General features: G+C 35.4%; 1 protein-coding gene across 13 annotated transcripts in view; it reads left to right on the top strand.

The window, feature by feature from the left end:
- The window catches only part of ERC2 (ELKS/RAB6-interacting/CAST family member 2), a 508713-nt gene that overhangs the window by 5008 nt on the left and 485082 nt on the right, over positions 1-18623 (top strand). For all 13 annotated transcript variants that reach the window (XR_010072774.1, XR_010072776.1, XR_010072778.1 and 10 more), the window contains exon 2: positions 11756-12558. Coding sequence is in view for 1 of the 13 variants with exons in the window: in XM_063347991.1 (XP_063204061.1) it covers positions 11902-12558 (657 nt within the window). In the remaining 12 variants the exon portion in view is untranslated. The remainder of the gene's footprint in view (positions 1-11755; positions 12559-18623) is intronic.

Raw genomic sequence — 18623 nt, forward strand, 5'->3', positions numbered from 1 at the left:
GGCTCCATTACTGTTGCACCATTTTTGTTCACAGAAACCTGCAATTCCTTCATGATATTAGAAACGTAGACTTTGAGATGGACAGTTTACATGTTTGGAAAGTTGTGTGTCTCTATCCTCTCTTTAGTTTGTAATGAGAATAATGAGGGAGAACTGTAGTGTCAGAATTTCTGTCCTTTTAGGATGGCAGGTGGAATGTGTCTAAGAACTTGAGTTTCAAGTTGTGATTGGATGTGTGGGAGCCTTTGACGTTTTGGATGTTCAGCAAAGCCTAAGCTTTTCTGAGAAGTTTTAAGATCAGGTTTTTGAAAGGGGATACTGGCTTTCTAGACTGTCTTAGAAACTCACTCTTGCAGACTGGCATTCACTGGGAATGCTTCAGACTAGTTAACATGTGACTTCTTTAATGACCAATGTACTTTTTACTTATTTAAAGTATCCCAGTTTCAACAAATACTGTCTTTTTTTTTTTGAAGCTTCTTGCTGCTTGTCATGCTTATTGTCCTATCCCTCTAATTGAAGTCACAGTGCAGAATCTAGCAGCTAAATTCTACCTACAGAGCCTGCAAGTTCCTTGGACAACTCTGATCTAAAGCAGCTGAAGCACAGCCAGTTTCTTTTTTTTGGTATGATCCTAAAACATGTGCATACCCTTATATCCTAGTGAACAGAACAGAGAAGAGAGAAGTTCAGCATGTTTTTGAATTCTAATGGCTTCAAAGCATGCTGAATGCATGCTTTTTCTTTTATAATTTGAGTATCTATATTATTCCTCTTGAATCCAAGAAATGTAAAATGCATAGCGGACATTGAGGTTTGCTAAATTGTAAATATAATGATATTTAAGTATTCTAAGAAAATGCTGGAAGTTACACAGGTAGTCTTAATAGCTGATGCTATGACTATTCTGTTGTTTTCTGATGAGAATGGAAGCTTTGTAGCAAAAGAGAAAGGTAGAGCTTTATCCTCTAAATATGTAAGCCTCTGTTTAATAACATTCATGTGAGTAGCCTTAGTGAATTCAATTGAAAATACTCCATTGCGTAGAAGTATCTCTGATTATTTCTGAGATAGACTTACAAGTTTTAAATGCATCTTAAAATGAAAAACATTACATTAATGTAAATGACAGAATATTCTTAAACATACTTAATGTGAAAATAGACAAATAGACAGATCTAATTATAAATTTAGTCAATTTCCATTTACATAATTTTTGGTTCTTAGGTTTTATTCCTGAAACACATAATTGCAGTCTTTGATGTGCGTTTAATATATGTATGTGTTATCAGGTAAACAGCCTATGTTTCAAAGGCTGTTGGTATGAATGTTGACAACGTAGATGTTTGCTGTTGCATGAACATACGGAACAAGTTTTTTCGGTATTCTACCTTTGTGGCTTTATTTGAAAAACATTGCTTATTTTGGCATTATCAAAACATTTCTGGTGCATCAGAAGTGTGACTTTTCCGATTGCAGACATAATTTGCAGGGAAATACTTGTTTAATGTCATGATATTAAAAGAAAGAAAGATAATAGGTGTCACATGGTGTTTACAAAAGCTTTCAATTTGAAGCAATGTCTTTAGTATGAACACACATATAAAAACATTAAAAACATATTTTTATAAAATATAACTTTTATGAATCTCTTATTGGTATTACTTTTGAAGATCAAAGATGATCTTCTCAATACCTGAATTTTAAGAGTGCTTTCTGCAAGGTCTGAAGCACCACAACAGCTCTCCATGTTGGTTCCTCATTCCCACATATTTTGAGTGATCCTTATCCTATCTTCTCTTCTTGCATGATGATGTAACTGTTAACGTAAGAAACTCCTACAATAATATTTGTCTTCATAAGTGTTGCTTACTCTCATAGTGGGCTCTGTTAGTCCAGAATAAGTGAGTGGAAAAAATAAATGCACACAATTATTGGAATCACAACTCAGTGTCATTAGCAAGCATATGATTTGGAGATGTGTGTGTGGTTTGTTGTGGTTTTTTGTTTGTTTGGTTGGTTTTTTTAATTAGATCCTCACCTCCCTCCCTTTTGATTGAGGAATTTGGACCGTAATTTGCTTTGTCAAGGGTTCAGTTTTCCTCGCTCATAATCAAGGCAGAAGAAATGTGGACTAGATGATAAATTAGCAATATGAAGTTGAAAATGTGAATCAAACCACTTGCTTCGCTTCTTATTGTGTGCTACTTGGATGCTCCATGAGAAAGGCAAATCAGATGGCAGCTAAGAAAAAGAAGCTTGGCTCTTTAAATCATAATGTAGATATATTATTTTTTTTATTTAAAATTTTTGTTAGTTTTCCTTTACCCTGCTATTTTCTTTACCTTTTAAAAGTAATTATAAGAACGGAAATTCAAGCTGAATGATGTCCTCATTTGATTCTTTACATATGTTTATAATGAAATGTATCTGTAGTATTGCTAGAAAAAAATATATCTTTTTTTAATATGTCTGGAATTGTCTCTTGTGTCTGTCTTGGACTTCCAGGTGTTCTGTAACGAAGCTTTAAAAATTAGGCTTTTGTTATTATTAAGTATAAATAAGAACTAACATATTACTTAAAAGGGGAAGAAAGGTGGCTTTTGTTGCCATTTTAAATTTAGAAATAATAGAACAAACCTGGTCTTCTAGTTTTTGCTAGAAAACTTTCAGGTTAACTTAGATCATGCTTGTTTTTAAGCTCTAACTTCTCAATTGAAAATAGAAAGGTAGTTCAATCTATAACAAAGACACTGTTTCTGTAAACTTTTAAATAGTCATTCAAGTTAGGTAAATTTTGTCAAAAGCAAAGCAAAATTGTTCTGCTCATTAGGCATAATTTTCAAGTTATCCTGAAGGATGGTGTATACTTTTACATTTTAATATTTTTACTCAAAGGAGACTATATTTTAATACAAATTTAAGACATTTATTTTTTTATTGTTGTTTAATAGTCATTAAACTAAAAATACTATTTGTCTGGCTAACCAGGTGGCTTAGAATAATCCTCCACAAAAGACTGGACTTTGTAAATGCAGGCTTGCATTAATAAATGAGATTTCTTACTGAAAAAGAAATAAGAAGCAAGTGATTAACAATTGTAGGATGGAAGACACAATAAATACAGACTAGGATACAGAATTTAGCACACAAAAGACACCTGCATATCTTCAGACTAAAATGTTAGGAATTCTTTCTCTAGACAAAAGCTTGCCCAGGCTTTAGAAATATCTGTATATCCCGAGAAGGTTATTATGGTGCACTAAAGTTGAGAAGAATAAAAAAAAACTGAGGACATGCAGACAGCGTTTTGGAATGTATGTGTTTCTATCCCTTAAATGATCTATCTTCTCTCTTTGAAAGAATTTAAAAAAAATTTTAAAAAATTTAAAAAAAATCTTAAATCACTCACCTCCCTTAAGCATCTTGGAAACCCTAGGGAGGCTTTCTTTTGTAATGTGCAAGAGTGCAAGGAAGAATTCTTTTAGTGGAAATGTTAGAGATAAAATGTTAAGAATTGGTGTTTCAACAACAAAGAGAGACCTAACGTAAAAGTTACAAAGTAATGGAGGTGTCAGTTGGTGAAGTTTAAGTTTTACTTTTATTTAAAGCCCATTTTTAATTAATAGGATGCTTCAAAAGTGTTTTAAACCAATTACGTCTCTAGCATCGTAATAAAGACAAAAAGTCAGCGCATTGAGAAAATGCACCTCTACTGAATGCTAGCCTTATTTTTATATGAGTTTAGCAGTCTTTAAGAGAATTAAAAAGGTATTGTTAACTCTTCACTTAAATATACTTGATAGTAATATAGTTGACAGTCCTGATAATTCAGTCAGAACTGCTTGTTTTTCAAGACTTTTAAGACTTCATTTTAAGCAAATATTACCATTGGTGGAGTTTTCTGATCGCATGATAAGCATTAATTGCTGTCACTGCACCTGACAACATTAGAATACCTGACAACTTTATTTTCCGTGTATGTCATTAGAGGCATATTCAGCCGCCATTCCTGCTTTCTCCTTCACATACTGTTTTCTTTTGTATGAAATAGAAATGGAAGGCAGGCAGGTGTGATGAGCTATTCCTGTGAGGTGATAAATGCCAATTCTTATATTTAGCATTTATATGAGTTCAGGGACATCACTAACTTGCAAGATCAAAACAGACTTTGAAACTAACTTTATACACAGCTACATATGTAGCATTTTTATAAATAACTTCAAGAGAAAGTAGGTAAATCAAGGCTTATTGACAAGTAAAAATAAATTTATTGTGCAGACTATAGTAAAACATTGAAAATGCAGATTCAGGACACTCTAAGGAACCTAATTGAAGATGATGTTGCTTTTAATGTTGTCAGGTATAGATACGTATTTTTTTTAAACTTCTAAGGAATAGTAGAGTAGTAGGAAGAAATGGGTGATTTTCTTATTACGATTAAAAAATGGGGGAGGGAAATAAGTAATTTGATCAGTCTGATAGTGGTGAATAGGAAAAAAAAATACTTTGCCCTTTTGCTACAAACAATGTAGGGCTTGTACTAACCCCATATAAACCAGCATTGTGTTCATTATCTTTTTATTACTTTATTAAAATAAGACATGCTGTGCTGCTCGGACTAATGAAGAAAGGAAGCATACTGTATAATAGATTTTGCTTCTCTGTATCTTGTTTGCATCAGCTTGCTGGTTTTTATTTTTTAAATCAGTGCAGATAATAAAAAACATGCAAAGAAAAGAATGTTCTCTTTTATGAGGACGTGTCAAGCCACTGTTAAAGCAGCCAAAAATCAAGGTAAAAACAAAAGAATGTGCAGGAAGTATTTCTGGCTCTTGGTCACTACTTTAAATACACATGTATCGCTGGATTTCTGTGTACAGTGATGGGTTTTTTTGTGATAAGAGAGTATTTAAATGATTCCTCTATTTTAAAAAAATCCTTACTGTTTGACAGAACGTGTGTTTACGGCACAGAACTTTTTCTGTGAATCTTCTTCCTTTTGTGGTGTCTCAAAATACAGGGATTCATAGAATAGTTTCGGTTGGAAGGGACCTTTAAAGGCCACCTAGTCCAACCCCCCTGGAATGAGCAAGGACATCTTCAACTGGGTCAGGTTGCTCAGAGTCCTGTGAAATCTGACCTTGAATGTTTCCAGGGATGGGGCATTTACTGCCTCTCTGGGCAACCTGGGCCAGTGTTTGGCCACCCACGTCGTAAAAAATTTCTTCCTTATATCTAGTCTAAATCTTCCCTCTTTTAGTCTAAAACCATTACCCCTTGTCCTGTTGCAACAGGCTCTGCTAAAAAGTCTGTCCCCGTCTTTCTTATAAGCCCCCTTTAAGTACTGAAAAGCTGCAAGAAGGTCTCCCCAGAGCTTTCTCTTCTCCAGGCTGAACAACCCTAACTCTCTCAGCCATTCCTCGTAGGAGAGGTGTTCAATCTCTCTGAACAGTTTTGTGCTCCTCCGCTGGACCTGTTCCAACAGGTCCATGTTTTTCCTGTGCTGAGGACTCCAGAGCTGGATGTAGTACTCCAGATGGGGTCCCACGACAGTGGAGTAGAGGAGCAGAATCACCTCCCTCAACCTGGTGGCCATGCTTCTTTTGATGCAGCGCAGGATACAGTTGGTGCACATTGTCAGCTCATGTCCAGCTTTTCATCCATCAATATCCCTAAGTCCTCCTGGGCAGGGCTGCTCTCAATCCCTTCATCTCCCAGCCTGTATTGATACTGGGGGTTGCCCTGACCCAGGTGCAGGACCTTGCAGTCGGCCTTGTTGAACCTCATGCGGTTCACATGGGCCCACTTCTTGAGCTTGTCCAGGTCCCTCTGGATAGCATCCCATCCCTCAGGCATGTCAACTGCACTACGCAGCTTGGTATCATCTGTGAACTTGCAGAGGGTGAGGTTGATCGCACTGTGTGTCATTGATGAAGGTATTAAACAGTACTGGTCCCAGTATGGACCCCTGAGGGACACCACTCATCACCAGTCTCCATCTGGACATTGAGCTGTTGACCACTACCCTCTGGATGTGACCGTGCAACCAGTTCCCTATCCACTGAACAGTTCACTCATCAAAGCCATATCTCTTCAGTTTAGAGAGGAGGATGTTGTGGGGACCGTGTCAAAGGTCTTACAGAAGTCCAGACAGATGACATCTGTAGCTCTTACCTTGTCCACAGATGTAGTCAAGAAGATGAGTCCTGGTGGAGAGTATAGGAGCGTTGTCTTCTACATCGTCTCTTATTTCTTCTGTTTTGTTGCCTTTGATTTATATTTGGGGAGCTCTATAGTACTAAACAGTTTTAGGCAGTTCGGAAGCCATCGAGTATTATAAAAGTCAGATTGATAATTTCTGCACTTAGCTGTTGCTATATGCTGTTTGGTGAGGATAGCTGTAAGGAAGGAGTTTCCTTAAAGCTTTCGGTAGTATTACAAATGTTTGAGCTCTTGACTCAATGCTAATATTGGCAAGTAGTTGTGCAAAGCTATTAAGTGTTTGGCTAATATCCAAACTTACTGCTGAGTAAGTGATTCTGGCCAGAGGAGGAGACACAGAAAGTCTAAATTGGCCCTAAGCTTTCTAAGCATAATTGTCAGGATTTTTGTGTGGTGTTTTTTTTTCTCTTTTTTTTTTCTCTTCTCCTTCCTCTGCCTTTTCCCCTGCCTGCCACCCCAGCCTGTATTTTAGTGTCTGTTCTGGCCCCACTATGTCTGCCCATGAAGACGGTGTAAATGGTCAGCGTGTGAGATATATTGACACAAAGTGAAATACTGGTTATCAGTTGTTGATAAGGAAACAGTAATGCTGACCCTTATGAAACTAATAGTGTACCCTAGTCTGAGAAAAAAAACCAAACCCCCAAAAAACAGAAGGGAGAAATCAAGTCTTTACCCTTCACTAAAAATATTTGACTGCTGTTAGTTACATGAAGAAAGATTTCTGTATGGTTAAGATGATAATTTAGATTTAGTAGTCAATGAGTGTAGTCTGAATATTTGCTCATATTATGATTTCTGTCATGGCAATATCTCATGAGGAATGGTTTGCTACATTTTTTTGTATTTGGCCCTATATCTAGTGACTGAAATTTTTCTACATTTCTTGGTGTTTTCCAGGATAGTGTGAGTCGATATTTTTTTTTTTTTTTTTTTTCCAATAAAGTTGTTAAATCTGCTCTGGAATTAGCCACACTGAGTGCTATCACCTTCTTGTTAGTGAAATACCCCAAGAATGCATCCTTAATTTTCTGAATCCAATCATATAGATTTGTTTGCAATGCAAAGTATTTAAGTCACAATTGTAATGGTTAGTTTTTAAGTCATACATTAAGTACATTAAAATGTATTTTTTTAAAGTAAGAAAATACTGAGACAAGTAAATGAGCATCTGTTTTTTCTAGTACTATTAAGCTGATTTGGATTTTAAAACTCAAAATAACCTCTTGTGGGAAAATGCATGCAGCGGATCTGCAATCTGTCCCAGACCAGACTAAGTGAATCTGGATGACTTTTTGTCTCAATTAAGTTTTTAGGGGGATATAACCTTCATGAGTTGTATTGGAGCTCCTTTGTGCTTGCTACAACAACATCTACAGCTTCTGGGCTTCTGTCAAGAGGGACAGTTGGCCTCTTTAGTTCTTGTCTATACAGCTCTCCCATCCTCCTCATAATATATGAGATTCTTATGTTTTCTCTTGATTCCATTTATCTGTCTTTCCACCCCTTACACTATGGTGCATAAGTGTTATGCTTTAGTTCAGCAAAACCATCCTTGAAATACTGGATGAAAAATGATTGCTTTAGAGTAATAATTTCCCCCCCATAAATAAAAATAGCAATATAAAATCAATGTTGTTTTTGAGATAGAATAATCTATATTTCACCTGCCCACTCTACGTTCAACTAGAACAGCTCTTTGTCAGCAGGTTCTATGGGAAGATGTGAGAAGGGATCTCCTCTCTTTTTTCTTTTTCTCCAGGCAGTAGATGATCTGTGTGGCAATTGTTGAGGCCCTGAGGCAGATATTGCTTCTTCATGCCTCCAATTCCTGATGTGTTGAGACACACAGTAAATCTTTCTGAAGCTAGGAAGGCTCTGTGTATAAGCAGTAAAGAGTAGAAAATAAAGCAATGGTGTATATAGCTTCTGCTGTGTATGAGACTTTTCACAGCCGTAAAGGAAGGCTCAGGGTTTATCCTTAAAATGTATACGTTTCCAAAAAGCACGCTTTGATGTGCTTTCCTTTTTTGAAGGTTTTTGCAAGAAAACCAGCCTGTATAATTCAGGTTGTAGCAGGTAACAAATTGCAAATGAAAATATAGATAAACTGTAAGAATTTCTTTAGATCAGGATTTTCAGCTTTTGATCTGTGAGCTATCTTTATTAGCCCATGAAAGTAAGAAAACCAAGCATATTGTCAGTGTGTTTCCAATTACTATGTAGAGGTCTCCATCTGGATTAGAATATTTTTACTTTTCCCCCTAAAAATAATTGAAAATGCTGTGGAGGTAACAGAACACCACAAACCAAAGAAATGTTACTTCTCTCTTCATGTTACTTTCAGAATTTTTCCAGACATATGAAAGTTACAATGTTAAATCAGTATGAGAACATTATTATTAAAGTGGAAGTCCAAACAGAAGTTAGCCTCCCTTTGGATGAGGGATGATGATTCCCGTTTTCAATAAGGCTCAATAATAAGCACTGGAGTGCTAAGTAAGATAAAAGTGTTCTCTGCTTTGAGATGAAAGCTTCTCAAAACTTCACACAAGTAGAGAAAAGAAGACAGACCTCTACTAATGTACTCTAAAAGGCAAAATAAGTACCTAAAAGTACATATCAGAGATGCAAACAAAAGGCTCAGTAGGATATTAAGTGACTCAAAAGAAGCAGCATAAATTAATTACTTATCAGACTGTGGCAACAAAAAACAGTATTGATATGAGGTAAGGGTATCCTATACCTGTATTTTTTTTAGGATCAACAAAGCTGCACCTACCCACACCACCTGGGTATGTGTCAGCTCTGCTGTATCTAAAAATATTTGATTGTATCCAGTTTAAATTGACATTGACAGTTTATGCTAGCAATCTTAGTTTTACACCAGGCCAGATTATTTTGGTTTTGGGGGGCAGAATTGTACCAGTCTAGAAGGCAGTTGCTTTTGCACAGGATCTGCCCCGAGCCAGTAGAAGGAAAATGATCTTCAACTCTGATCTCATTTGAGATCCTCTTTGAAGGAGCTACAGAACTTTTTCAGGAAACTAGAAATATACAAGGATCCATTTCTCGGAGTGCATTGAGTAATTGCATTGCCCCCAGTCACAATGCGGTACGTTTTTTATTGATGAATGCATTGAAGTTGAGATGGCAGAAAAGCTGCACCATTTTTTTTGTGGAACAAGCTGTGGGTCATCACTTGAACGATGTGTGACAACTGAAAAGGGGGGTAGATTTGGATACTCATGATAAAATGTCAAAATTTGAAAATGCAAATCTGCAAGTTACATCTGGTTCCTTTAAATCTGTGCACCTTGGGGCTGAATTCTGGAAGCTTTAAGAAGTTTTCATGGCTTGAGAAGCTGGATCGGGCTTTTACGTCTAGAACTAAAACTACTCATGTTATGTGATCCTGAAGTAGAAAAGAGTTGCTAGAATGTAATTTTGTATCTATGTCTCCCTAAATAGTTAAAACCTACATTATCTTATTGAAGTAAGTACCCCTGCTTTGCTTTATGCATAGCTGAGTTGTTGGTATATGGCAAAATGTGCCAATGTATATAGCTGAGCTGTTTGTACATGGCAAAAAGTGGTATTGTTTTATGACAGAATTGCTAGTCTTGTTAATATACTTTGTATGGAACAATGTTTTGTTAGCTTGTTTGATCCGTTTTGCCAAGGGCAATGTTTGCATTGAAATGAATTACTTTTAATGGAGCAGCCTGAGTGCAATACAAATTCAGTGTTTCCAAATTATCAATCTTAAATAAATATCACACTCTTATATTTTGCCCAGCACCCATAGTGGCATTGTCATCAACATTTCAGTGTAGTGTAGTGCCTTCCACTTCTGAATCTTGTGACCTCTTGTGAAAGAGGTGAAAATTCACAAGAATGGCCACTGTTGTGTTATAGTAGTTGGAACAAGTTGAAACATCTCAGCTAATTCAGATGCATACTGGTAATTTGAATGAAACAAAAATGCTTTAGATTCTGCTGGTTGTTAAAGTTGATGAAAAGGTAGCGTATACCAAGGAATTCTTAGAACTCATAAAGCTGTGTGGTGTATGCTTGCTTGGCATAATGAGGGGTCAGTGGAGAACTCGGCATGCTTCTTGTTTGTTGACATCATTAGTATCCATAATTTTTTATGATAACATTGTTGGTGAGGATTTAATGTGCTAGAGCGTGACAACTACTAATAATAATTATTTAATATAGAAATTAATATACTAAATGTGACAAATCATCCTTCTGCCTGCCCCTGCCTCAACGCCTTTTTCACAGCAAATGTAGAACAGATGTTTTAAAACACTGGGAAATAATGTATCTATAGATAATGAGGATGCCTTGAGGGTATGGTTAAAGATTACTGGATTTGAGTGAGTTCAACTTTTGTTCTTCCTCAAGTTACCTTTGAAATAAACAGTACTAGATCTGTTTAATAACCATCAATTTAATTAATACTACAAATTTGTTGAAATGGTTAGACTTGTTTAAAAAAAAAAAAGTAAAAAAATAATCAGTGGGCCTACCTAATCCTGAAGTCCTATTGTATGTTTATATTTATGCTATGTAAAGTTAATAAACTTACTTGAAACTTGGTAAATGTATAATGATAGTATTGAAGAATTTGTAAACGGAACACTGGTCCACATCTGTCTGTTGTTTGGTTAAATAAATTGCAAGGATGGTTTTATCAAAGCAATAATATGATATCCATAGGGAAAAAAGAAATAACATTGTATTTCACAAGCACTCCTTTTCTAAATGAAAACCTAGATTATTGTCATGCAGCCTTTTCCCTAGAAGCTTATTAACGCCAAATATTAGCAAGCTAGTACTTCATTGAACAAATAATACTGTGTTGTAATACATTGTAATTGTTTAGAAGAAAATATTCACTTAAATTAGCTTAGTTTTATTGTTAAATTTTCTTACTAAAATATGTTTTTACTGTCTACAGCTGAACTATTAGAAACACGGTTTCCTTCATCCTTTTTTCCTATCCGAAAATCTCTTTGTTAATCTAAATGAAAACTAAAACCCCTGCCTGTTTCCTTATTCCGTCTTAATTACTAGAGAATATACAGAACTGCTGAACTGTTGCTTTTATACTATATTTTGAAAATATAATATCTTAGTTTGGGTAGTCCTTAATGTCAACAACAGCTATTTCTTTTTTTCCTTTGTATAATTCCACATGGTCAGTCATTTAAGTCCATTAACATATTAGCTAAGATATATTTTTGGGCCCTTGGTGTTTACTGCAACATAAAGCTTGTTGTACCAAGTCAAAGTCAAGATATTTTCTAGTGAGAGGGAAATGAGCAGTTTTTTCTTAATGAAATTAGTTTGAAAACGCATTTTTAACTAGTCATCCTAAATACAAAATAGTATAGTAAATTTTATTTTTAAAGTAATTATTCTAGGAAGTGGGTTACTTTATTTTCTGATATATGCTGAATATTTTTAAACGTATTTTCCAAGATGAAAATTTACTTATTTTTATAATATCTTTTTTCAGGTGTCTGACTTCAGAGGAACAATAGATTTTTGCCTATTGGAAGAATGCAGTGAAACTGCCAATATTTCTAGCTGGAATTATAAATTTAATATTCAACTTTAGTGTTACTCATTTCTTACTAAATAGTACCTCAAAGTAGAAGAAAAATGTACGGAAGTGCAAGAACAATCAGCAACTTAGAGGGAAGTCCCTCCAGGTCTCCTCGTTTGCCAAGATCTCCTCGCCTGGGCCATAGGCGAACAAATAGTGGAGGAGGAGGAGGAACAGGTAAGACGTTATCAATGGAGAACATCCAATCCCTTAATGCAGCCTATGCAACATCTGGACCAATGTATCTGAGTGACCATGAAGGTGTAGCTTCTACTACTTTCCCAAAGGGCACAATGACTCTTGGAAGGGCTACAAATCGAGCTGTGTACGGTGGTCGAGTCACAGCTATGGGGAGCAGTCCTAATATTGCTTCAGCTGGACTTTCGCACACAGATGTCCTTTCTTATACTGATCAGCATGGAGGTCTGACCACATCTTCACACCATCACCACCATCAGGTTCCTTCTATGCTGAGGCAGGTTAGAGATAGTACCATGTTAGACCTGCAGGCTCAGCTTAAGGAACTACAGAGGGAGAATGATCTTCTCAGAAAAGAACTAGACATTAAGGACAGCAAGCTGGGATCCTCCATGAATAGCATCAAAACTTTCTGGAGTCCTGAGCTAAAGAAAGAAAGAGTGTTGAGGAAAGAAGAAGCAGCCAGAATGTCAGTTCTTAAAGAACAAATGAGAGTTTCCCATGAAGAAAATCAGGTAAGTAGTTCTGAAAACTTCTTTCTGTTGATTTACAGCTAAATACTTGCTGTTTTCTTATGGAACTGTATCCTACGCTGAAAAAAGTTTGATGTTTACAACAAGAATTGTATGTCTTGATCCATCTGCCTCTGGCTGATAAATAGTAGGAAAATACATTAATAAGAATCTGAATGCAGGTTATAATTTCCTTCATGCAGCATTCTCTCACATTATAGATGAAGATAATATTTGTTACTACCCATTTTCTTATTTTTGAGACTTTCTTTAGTGCTTTTTTGGAGTGACAGTCTAAATATATTCAGCAACCTTTTCTGAGGGGGTAAATGAGCTACTTCTGCAAAAGTATAAATAAACATCCAGAGGCATATTTTGTGTGAGCTGTATAGGGATTTAGCTGCCCAGTTTTTGAAAGTTTAAAGAGATATGATATTAAATCCCCATATGCAACCTTCTGTAATTCTATGTTACAGAAGGAAATTGAAGTTGTGTTTTCAGCAATGTTTCAAAAACCTGTGCCTTAGAAAAGAGCATCTTGTAAATATGTATTTCAGATACTTCTATTCAACATAAAAATCTTTTCCCAAAGTTATAAAAAGATTAAAGTATTTTAATCTGGATGAATAAAGCTATAAGGTCAAGCTTTGAGGTTGTATGCTATTTCGCAAAGATATATAAAACAGTGGCACAGAATAGATCATAAAAATTCTCATACTGCTGTCTCCACACACTTTTTGGCTGCTGGTCTTATATTAAAGCTGCTCCTTTTTAGACCATCTGTTAACTTTCCCCAGACAAAAACACAATCCTGTGTTTCTCTCACTTCCAGATGCCCAATCTAAACTTCTTTGCTGGCAGGCAGCAACAACTGAAATTTTTAATTTACTTCCGAGTTTGTGATGATTAGTGCTTCTCACCAGACTTTCCACCTCTTAGGCATGTCATGAACCTAAATATCTGTGGAACTAACAAGCCCCATACCAGTTACTTCAGTGGGAAACTGACTGGGTCTTGATTAGGAATTCAGTACAGTGAATTAATTTATTATTTTCTTGTATAAGTTGTGTATCTAGACTGAAAGTAGTAGTTACTGAATATTTACTTATAGTAGGTGCACTAGGATGCTGCTAGAAACGTTATTATAAAAAAAAAAATGTTTGGCGGAGGTTCTGCTATTCAGAATCCTTATTTGTTAGACATTCTAATCTTGATAGTTGGTGTCACCTTAGTAGTAGTAAGAATATTCTAATGCACTCGTTTTTGATAGCCTTTCTTACGGAAACGTCACGTTAATATTTTGTATTGGCATTTGGAATCCGAGTCTGGTATTTCGATACTTTATCACCAGCCAAAGTGGTGATGTGGAGGGGGGCGGGTTTAGGTTGGTTTTTTTTTTTTCCCCCCTAAAAGCTATTTCCTCATCTTGAGGGGAAAGTAAATTAGTAACTCTGAGTCCTCTGTTCATTCATTTCACAGAATATTATAACTTTTTATTTTTAACAAATGATCTTATATTCTTGTAAGGGTGATCCTAACAAAAGGCAAAAAGGATGTATTTTACCCTATCTATATATTTAACATGAATCCTTACTCTATAATAACATAATGACTGGGTCGCTTATGTTCCATTGCTAGCATGTCCAAAAGTTCATAGAATAGACCTAGTATACAGTGTTCTCTCCACTTACTACTCTTCATGATCCAGCTACAGTTTGTGTGTGCTTAATAACAGAGTGGATTTTTTTTTTCATGTCAGTTGCTTTTGGACCTATGTAAAATTCTGGTGTCCCCAGCATCTTGTGACAGTGAATCCTACGGCTTAACGTGTCATGTGAAGAACCGCTGCTTTGCATTTGTTTTTGCGCTAGACTTCATCTGCTTTTGCTAGGATTTCCTCTGGAAGAAACATTTAATAGTGCCAGTCTCGGTGCCACCTATGATTTTATAGGGCACCGTCATCACATCCCTCCCTCAGCTGTTTTGTGGACAGGAGAATCTTAGCATGTGTGATAGTTCTTTTCATGAAACTGTAACATTTCTTTGATTCATCTCTGAATCTTTTTCAGACCTATTACCTTTTTTTTTGTTTTTGGTTTTTTTTGAAATAAGGAGACCAAAACAGATCATGTTTTTCATAATACCGGTATAGAAAGGGTTATGCATTTATGTTATAGAGTTTCTCCTTTTATGCTGTACGTCTCTCCCAACAATTCCCAACACTTTTTTATTTTTACTGCTACTAAGTACTGAGCTAATATTTTAATGGAAGTATCTGTCATAAGTGAAAAATCTCACCAGTGGTTATAATTAGTTTAGATCCGAGGTGCACGCATGTTATGCATGAAGGCAGGATTATTTTCACTTGTGTATAACTTCATATTTATCTCCATTGATTTAATCTGCCAGCCCTTGCCTAATTACTTAGTTTTATAAAATCCTTCTTTGCATTTGGCTTTTGTCTTTACTGCCCTGAGTAACCTAATATCATGAGGTAAATTAGTCATCTTACTGTTCACCCTGTTCTCTGGGTTGCTTAGGATATGTCAGAAATGGCAAATCCCAGCCACAGGTTCCAGCAAAACTCTACAGGGGCCTTATGTTGGTTTTATGACATGACCAAGTGTTTCTGCTGTTTCCTCTCTTGTAATCAAATATTTATGTATGAAAGGACCATCACTCTTATCTAATTGCTGATTAGTTTTCTTGTAAGCATTTGGAGAAGAGCCTTTCTGAAGGAATGGCTTTGTAAGTCCAAGCTGGCTGTGTCAGCTAGTTTGTCAGTCTTGCTTATACACATGGTTATTGATTCTTTCAAACAACTAATTTCAATTGAAATTATCAAAAGCTATAATTTTAAAGATAATGTTTTTGACAGCATCTAAAAAAGGCGATAGATCTATTGCATCTCTACTAAAAAGTAATAGATCTATCCTTGTGTGTCTGAGGGTTACTGGATTATGAAACTTCCTTTCTTAAAAATGGAGATGTTTCTTACAAAAACACTAAAAACTATTTTCAGCTTGGCTGTGCATGATGAAGTTGACCCTGAATGGGGCCCTTAGTCTCATAGCCAACTTTAGGAACTCCCAAGACGCTGGAGAAGGGCAAATCTACCTGTCTGACAAAAAAAAAAAAGAAAAGAGGGGAAAAAAAAAGGGAGAAATGAGTGAATTGTAAGTTTGATAGTTTTATTGCAGTTCCTGGAAAAATACTGTAAGGAAAATGAAAGAAAAAATTAGTTGTAAAATGCATTAATTATTTGTATCTTTAAGAAATTATTAGCTATTTCTAGAATATAAGGAATATATGGGGGAAAATATAAAAAAAGACTAACATGGATTTCTCAAGAATAATGTCAAACAAGTCTGATTTTCTTGGATGAAAGGAAAATGGGCTTTATGCATAAGGGAAAAACAGTAGTAACATTGACATTAGGGAACTTTTTATGTTGTCTCAGATTTCCATTAGTAAGCTGGTGCAGGAGATGAGAGCTGAAATTGCTATTATATAGATGCCTGTCTGATTGGAAGACTGTGTCAAAGTGTAATTATCAATGATTCATGGTCAAATTGGAAAGATGTCTAGTAGGATCTGGTTGTGATCTGTCATGTGTTTGAGGCTTTCATCAATGTTCTGAATGATGGATATGCGTTATGCAGCCAGATAATGTCAAGCTGGGAAGGGTTAAAAATATGCTGGAAAATAGGATTATGAATGAAAACAAATTTGGCAAATGGAAGAAATATTCTGAAAAAGTGTGATGTGTTTCAACAGCAAATTGATAAAAATGAAACCTTTTAGAAGCAAAAAGGGACCCATGAAGAAATTTATGGATAGTAACTTGGACAATCCTGATTTTGTTTTGAAGATTATTTTACTTTCAAAAATGTATGCTTTGAGCACCTGTTCTTTGATATTACAACCCAAAGCTAGTTGTCTTGTTTTTCTAGTCTTTTTTCTTATTGTTTGTGACATATTTTCTCACAGCACAATTAGTGTTATTCTCTATATATGATTATGTATGTAGGAGCAGGAAGTACTCTAAATGTTTTTAACAATTTAAAGTAGTTCTTCATCTTGAAATCATAAATTTGCAATTTCTCAACTGGAGCTTTTGCATTTCTTTTTCCAGGTAGATAGTTATTCTCTCTAATCTTGCTTGAACATGTTATATAGAAGAGTTAATGTAGAAGGTTTCAATGCAGAGCAAAAGGCTATGAGGTGGAAAGAGCTGTGAGGACACAAGAAATTATTCAGCAGTATTCATTCCCAGGATTGTTGCCTGTCTGTCAAAAAAAGAGGGAGAACTAGCTTATCCATTTGGATTAGCTGGTCCTAGGACAACATATTAATCAGTTGACGTGCTGCTTTTATGACATTGCCATAACTGAATTAGATTTACTGTAACATTTTAAAAATAAACTGTAAACTGAGTTGCACAAATTAATGTTCCTCTTCCCCACTTATAAATGTCATTGTTTAATACTACATAATTAATACAAAATGAACCACAGCATGCAATGAACAGCGGCTCTTTATCATTCATGAGATGGTTACATGTTGTTGTTGGAAATCAATGGTGAGTTTGATTGCCTTTTTTTTTTTTAACAGAAAACCAGGTAATTTTAATTTGCTTAATGTGTTCTTTGAAAACGTATTATAGATTTTGATCTTCTTTTGAAGTTTAGTTCCTATCCTGATACTACAGGAGTTCGCTTCTGATTAATTAGACGAAGAGAAAGGATAAAAAGGATAGTGAACAGTTCCTCTGAGAGGCTTATAGTTTTGAATACAAAATTGTTCCTTGAAATAATTTTTATGTATCTGTAGCAATATGAATAACTCATAGATGCTGCAATTAACAAAATTGAGCTAATAAAATAATCAGTAAATAAGGGTGTACGTATTCATGAAGTCAGAACTGCGAGTAGCTACTCAATGTTTACATGCTTTTCATTTTTACTTTGCTTCATGACAAGTATCTAAGTAGAACAGTAAAAGAAAATACACTAAGAAATATTCCAAAATGGTGTTTCCCCTCTTTGTATTAAACTGTGTTCCTAGTAAAACCTTGATCAGGCCAATGTGTACGCTCTTAAAAACAAAACTAAAGAACCAAAAAACGCCAAGCCAAATACACCATGCACTTACCTTGCTTACTGATGCATTGCATATCATACAAAGTACACTCTTTTAGGCATCTTACTGCCGTGTAAAGGAAAAGTCAGGAAGCAAGGGCTATAATTTAGTTTGATATAACTTTGCTAGCTTATCTGGGAACTAGTCAGTGGAGTTAAAATAATTAAAAATTATATGTATTATTTATATATACTTGTAAAACTATATATACTTGAAAAATGTTATGCATGACTAATCATATTTTTATTATTAAAATATAATAATAATAATATATGTTTAAAGATCACCACTTGTTAACTTTACCCAATGGTTTCCATGACTGGGATCAACCCTGCCTGCTTCCAAACTGGGCAGTCCATTTCTTAGACCCTGCTGGCAGCCTGTAAGTGCAAGTCAAAGGAATTTGAAGATCTCTTATCTCCTCACTCTGTCTGTCCACTTCTGAGACTATTCTTCATCTTTTTTTGAGATATTTTGTTTATGCCTGTTGAAATTCTGGGGGTTTGATCCTAATGGAATATGCAGGGAGTTACCAGCAGTCAAGTCTTCAGTTTGAGTTCCCAGATAGGTATTTTCTTCCTTCCTATGCATCAATGTATACACTTGATTACTGGTTGGAAAGGTGGCCCCCCCATTTTTCCAAAATACCACAGGTGGACAGAGGACCTTTTGGGGGGTATAAATACCTTTCAGCCTGTCTCATTGTCTCTGTGTATATGTGTGGAACACCACAAATTTTGAAGCTTATTGTGAACACTTGTGAAGTACAAGGTTACACATAAAAGGTAAAGATAGTAACCTGAAAAATGGAAATGTTCATGTTTTACTATGCTTCCTGAGGTATGTTGTCACATTAATAAACTAATTTAATAAGAATAACAACAACAACATTACCTGATTTTTTTTTTAACTATGTCTCTTTTCAA

The sequence above is a fragment of the Chroicocephalus ridibundus genome, chromosome 10 (assembly GCF_963924245.1).
Source record: "Chroicocephalus ridibundus chromosome 10, bChrRid1.1, whole genome shotgun sequence".
In the NCBI taxonomy this organism is placed as follows: Eukaryota; Metazoa; Chordata; class Aves; order Charadriiformes; family Laridae; genus Chroicocephalus; species Chroicocephalus ridibundus.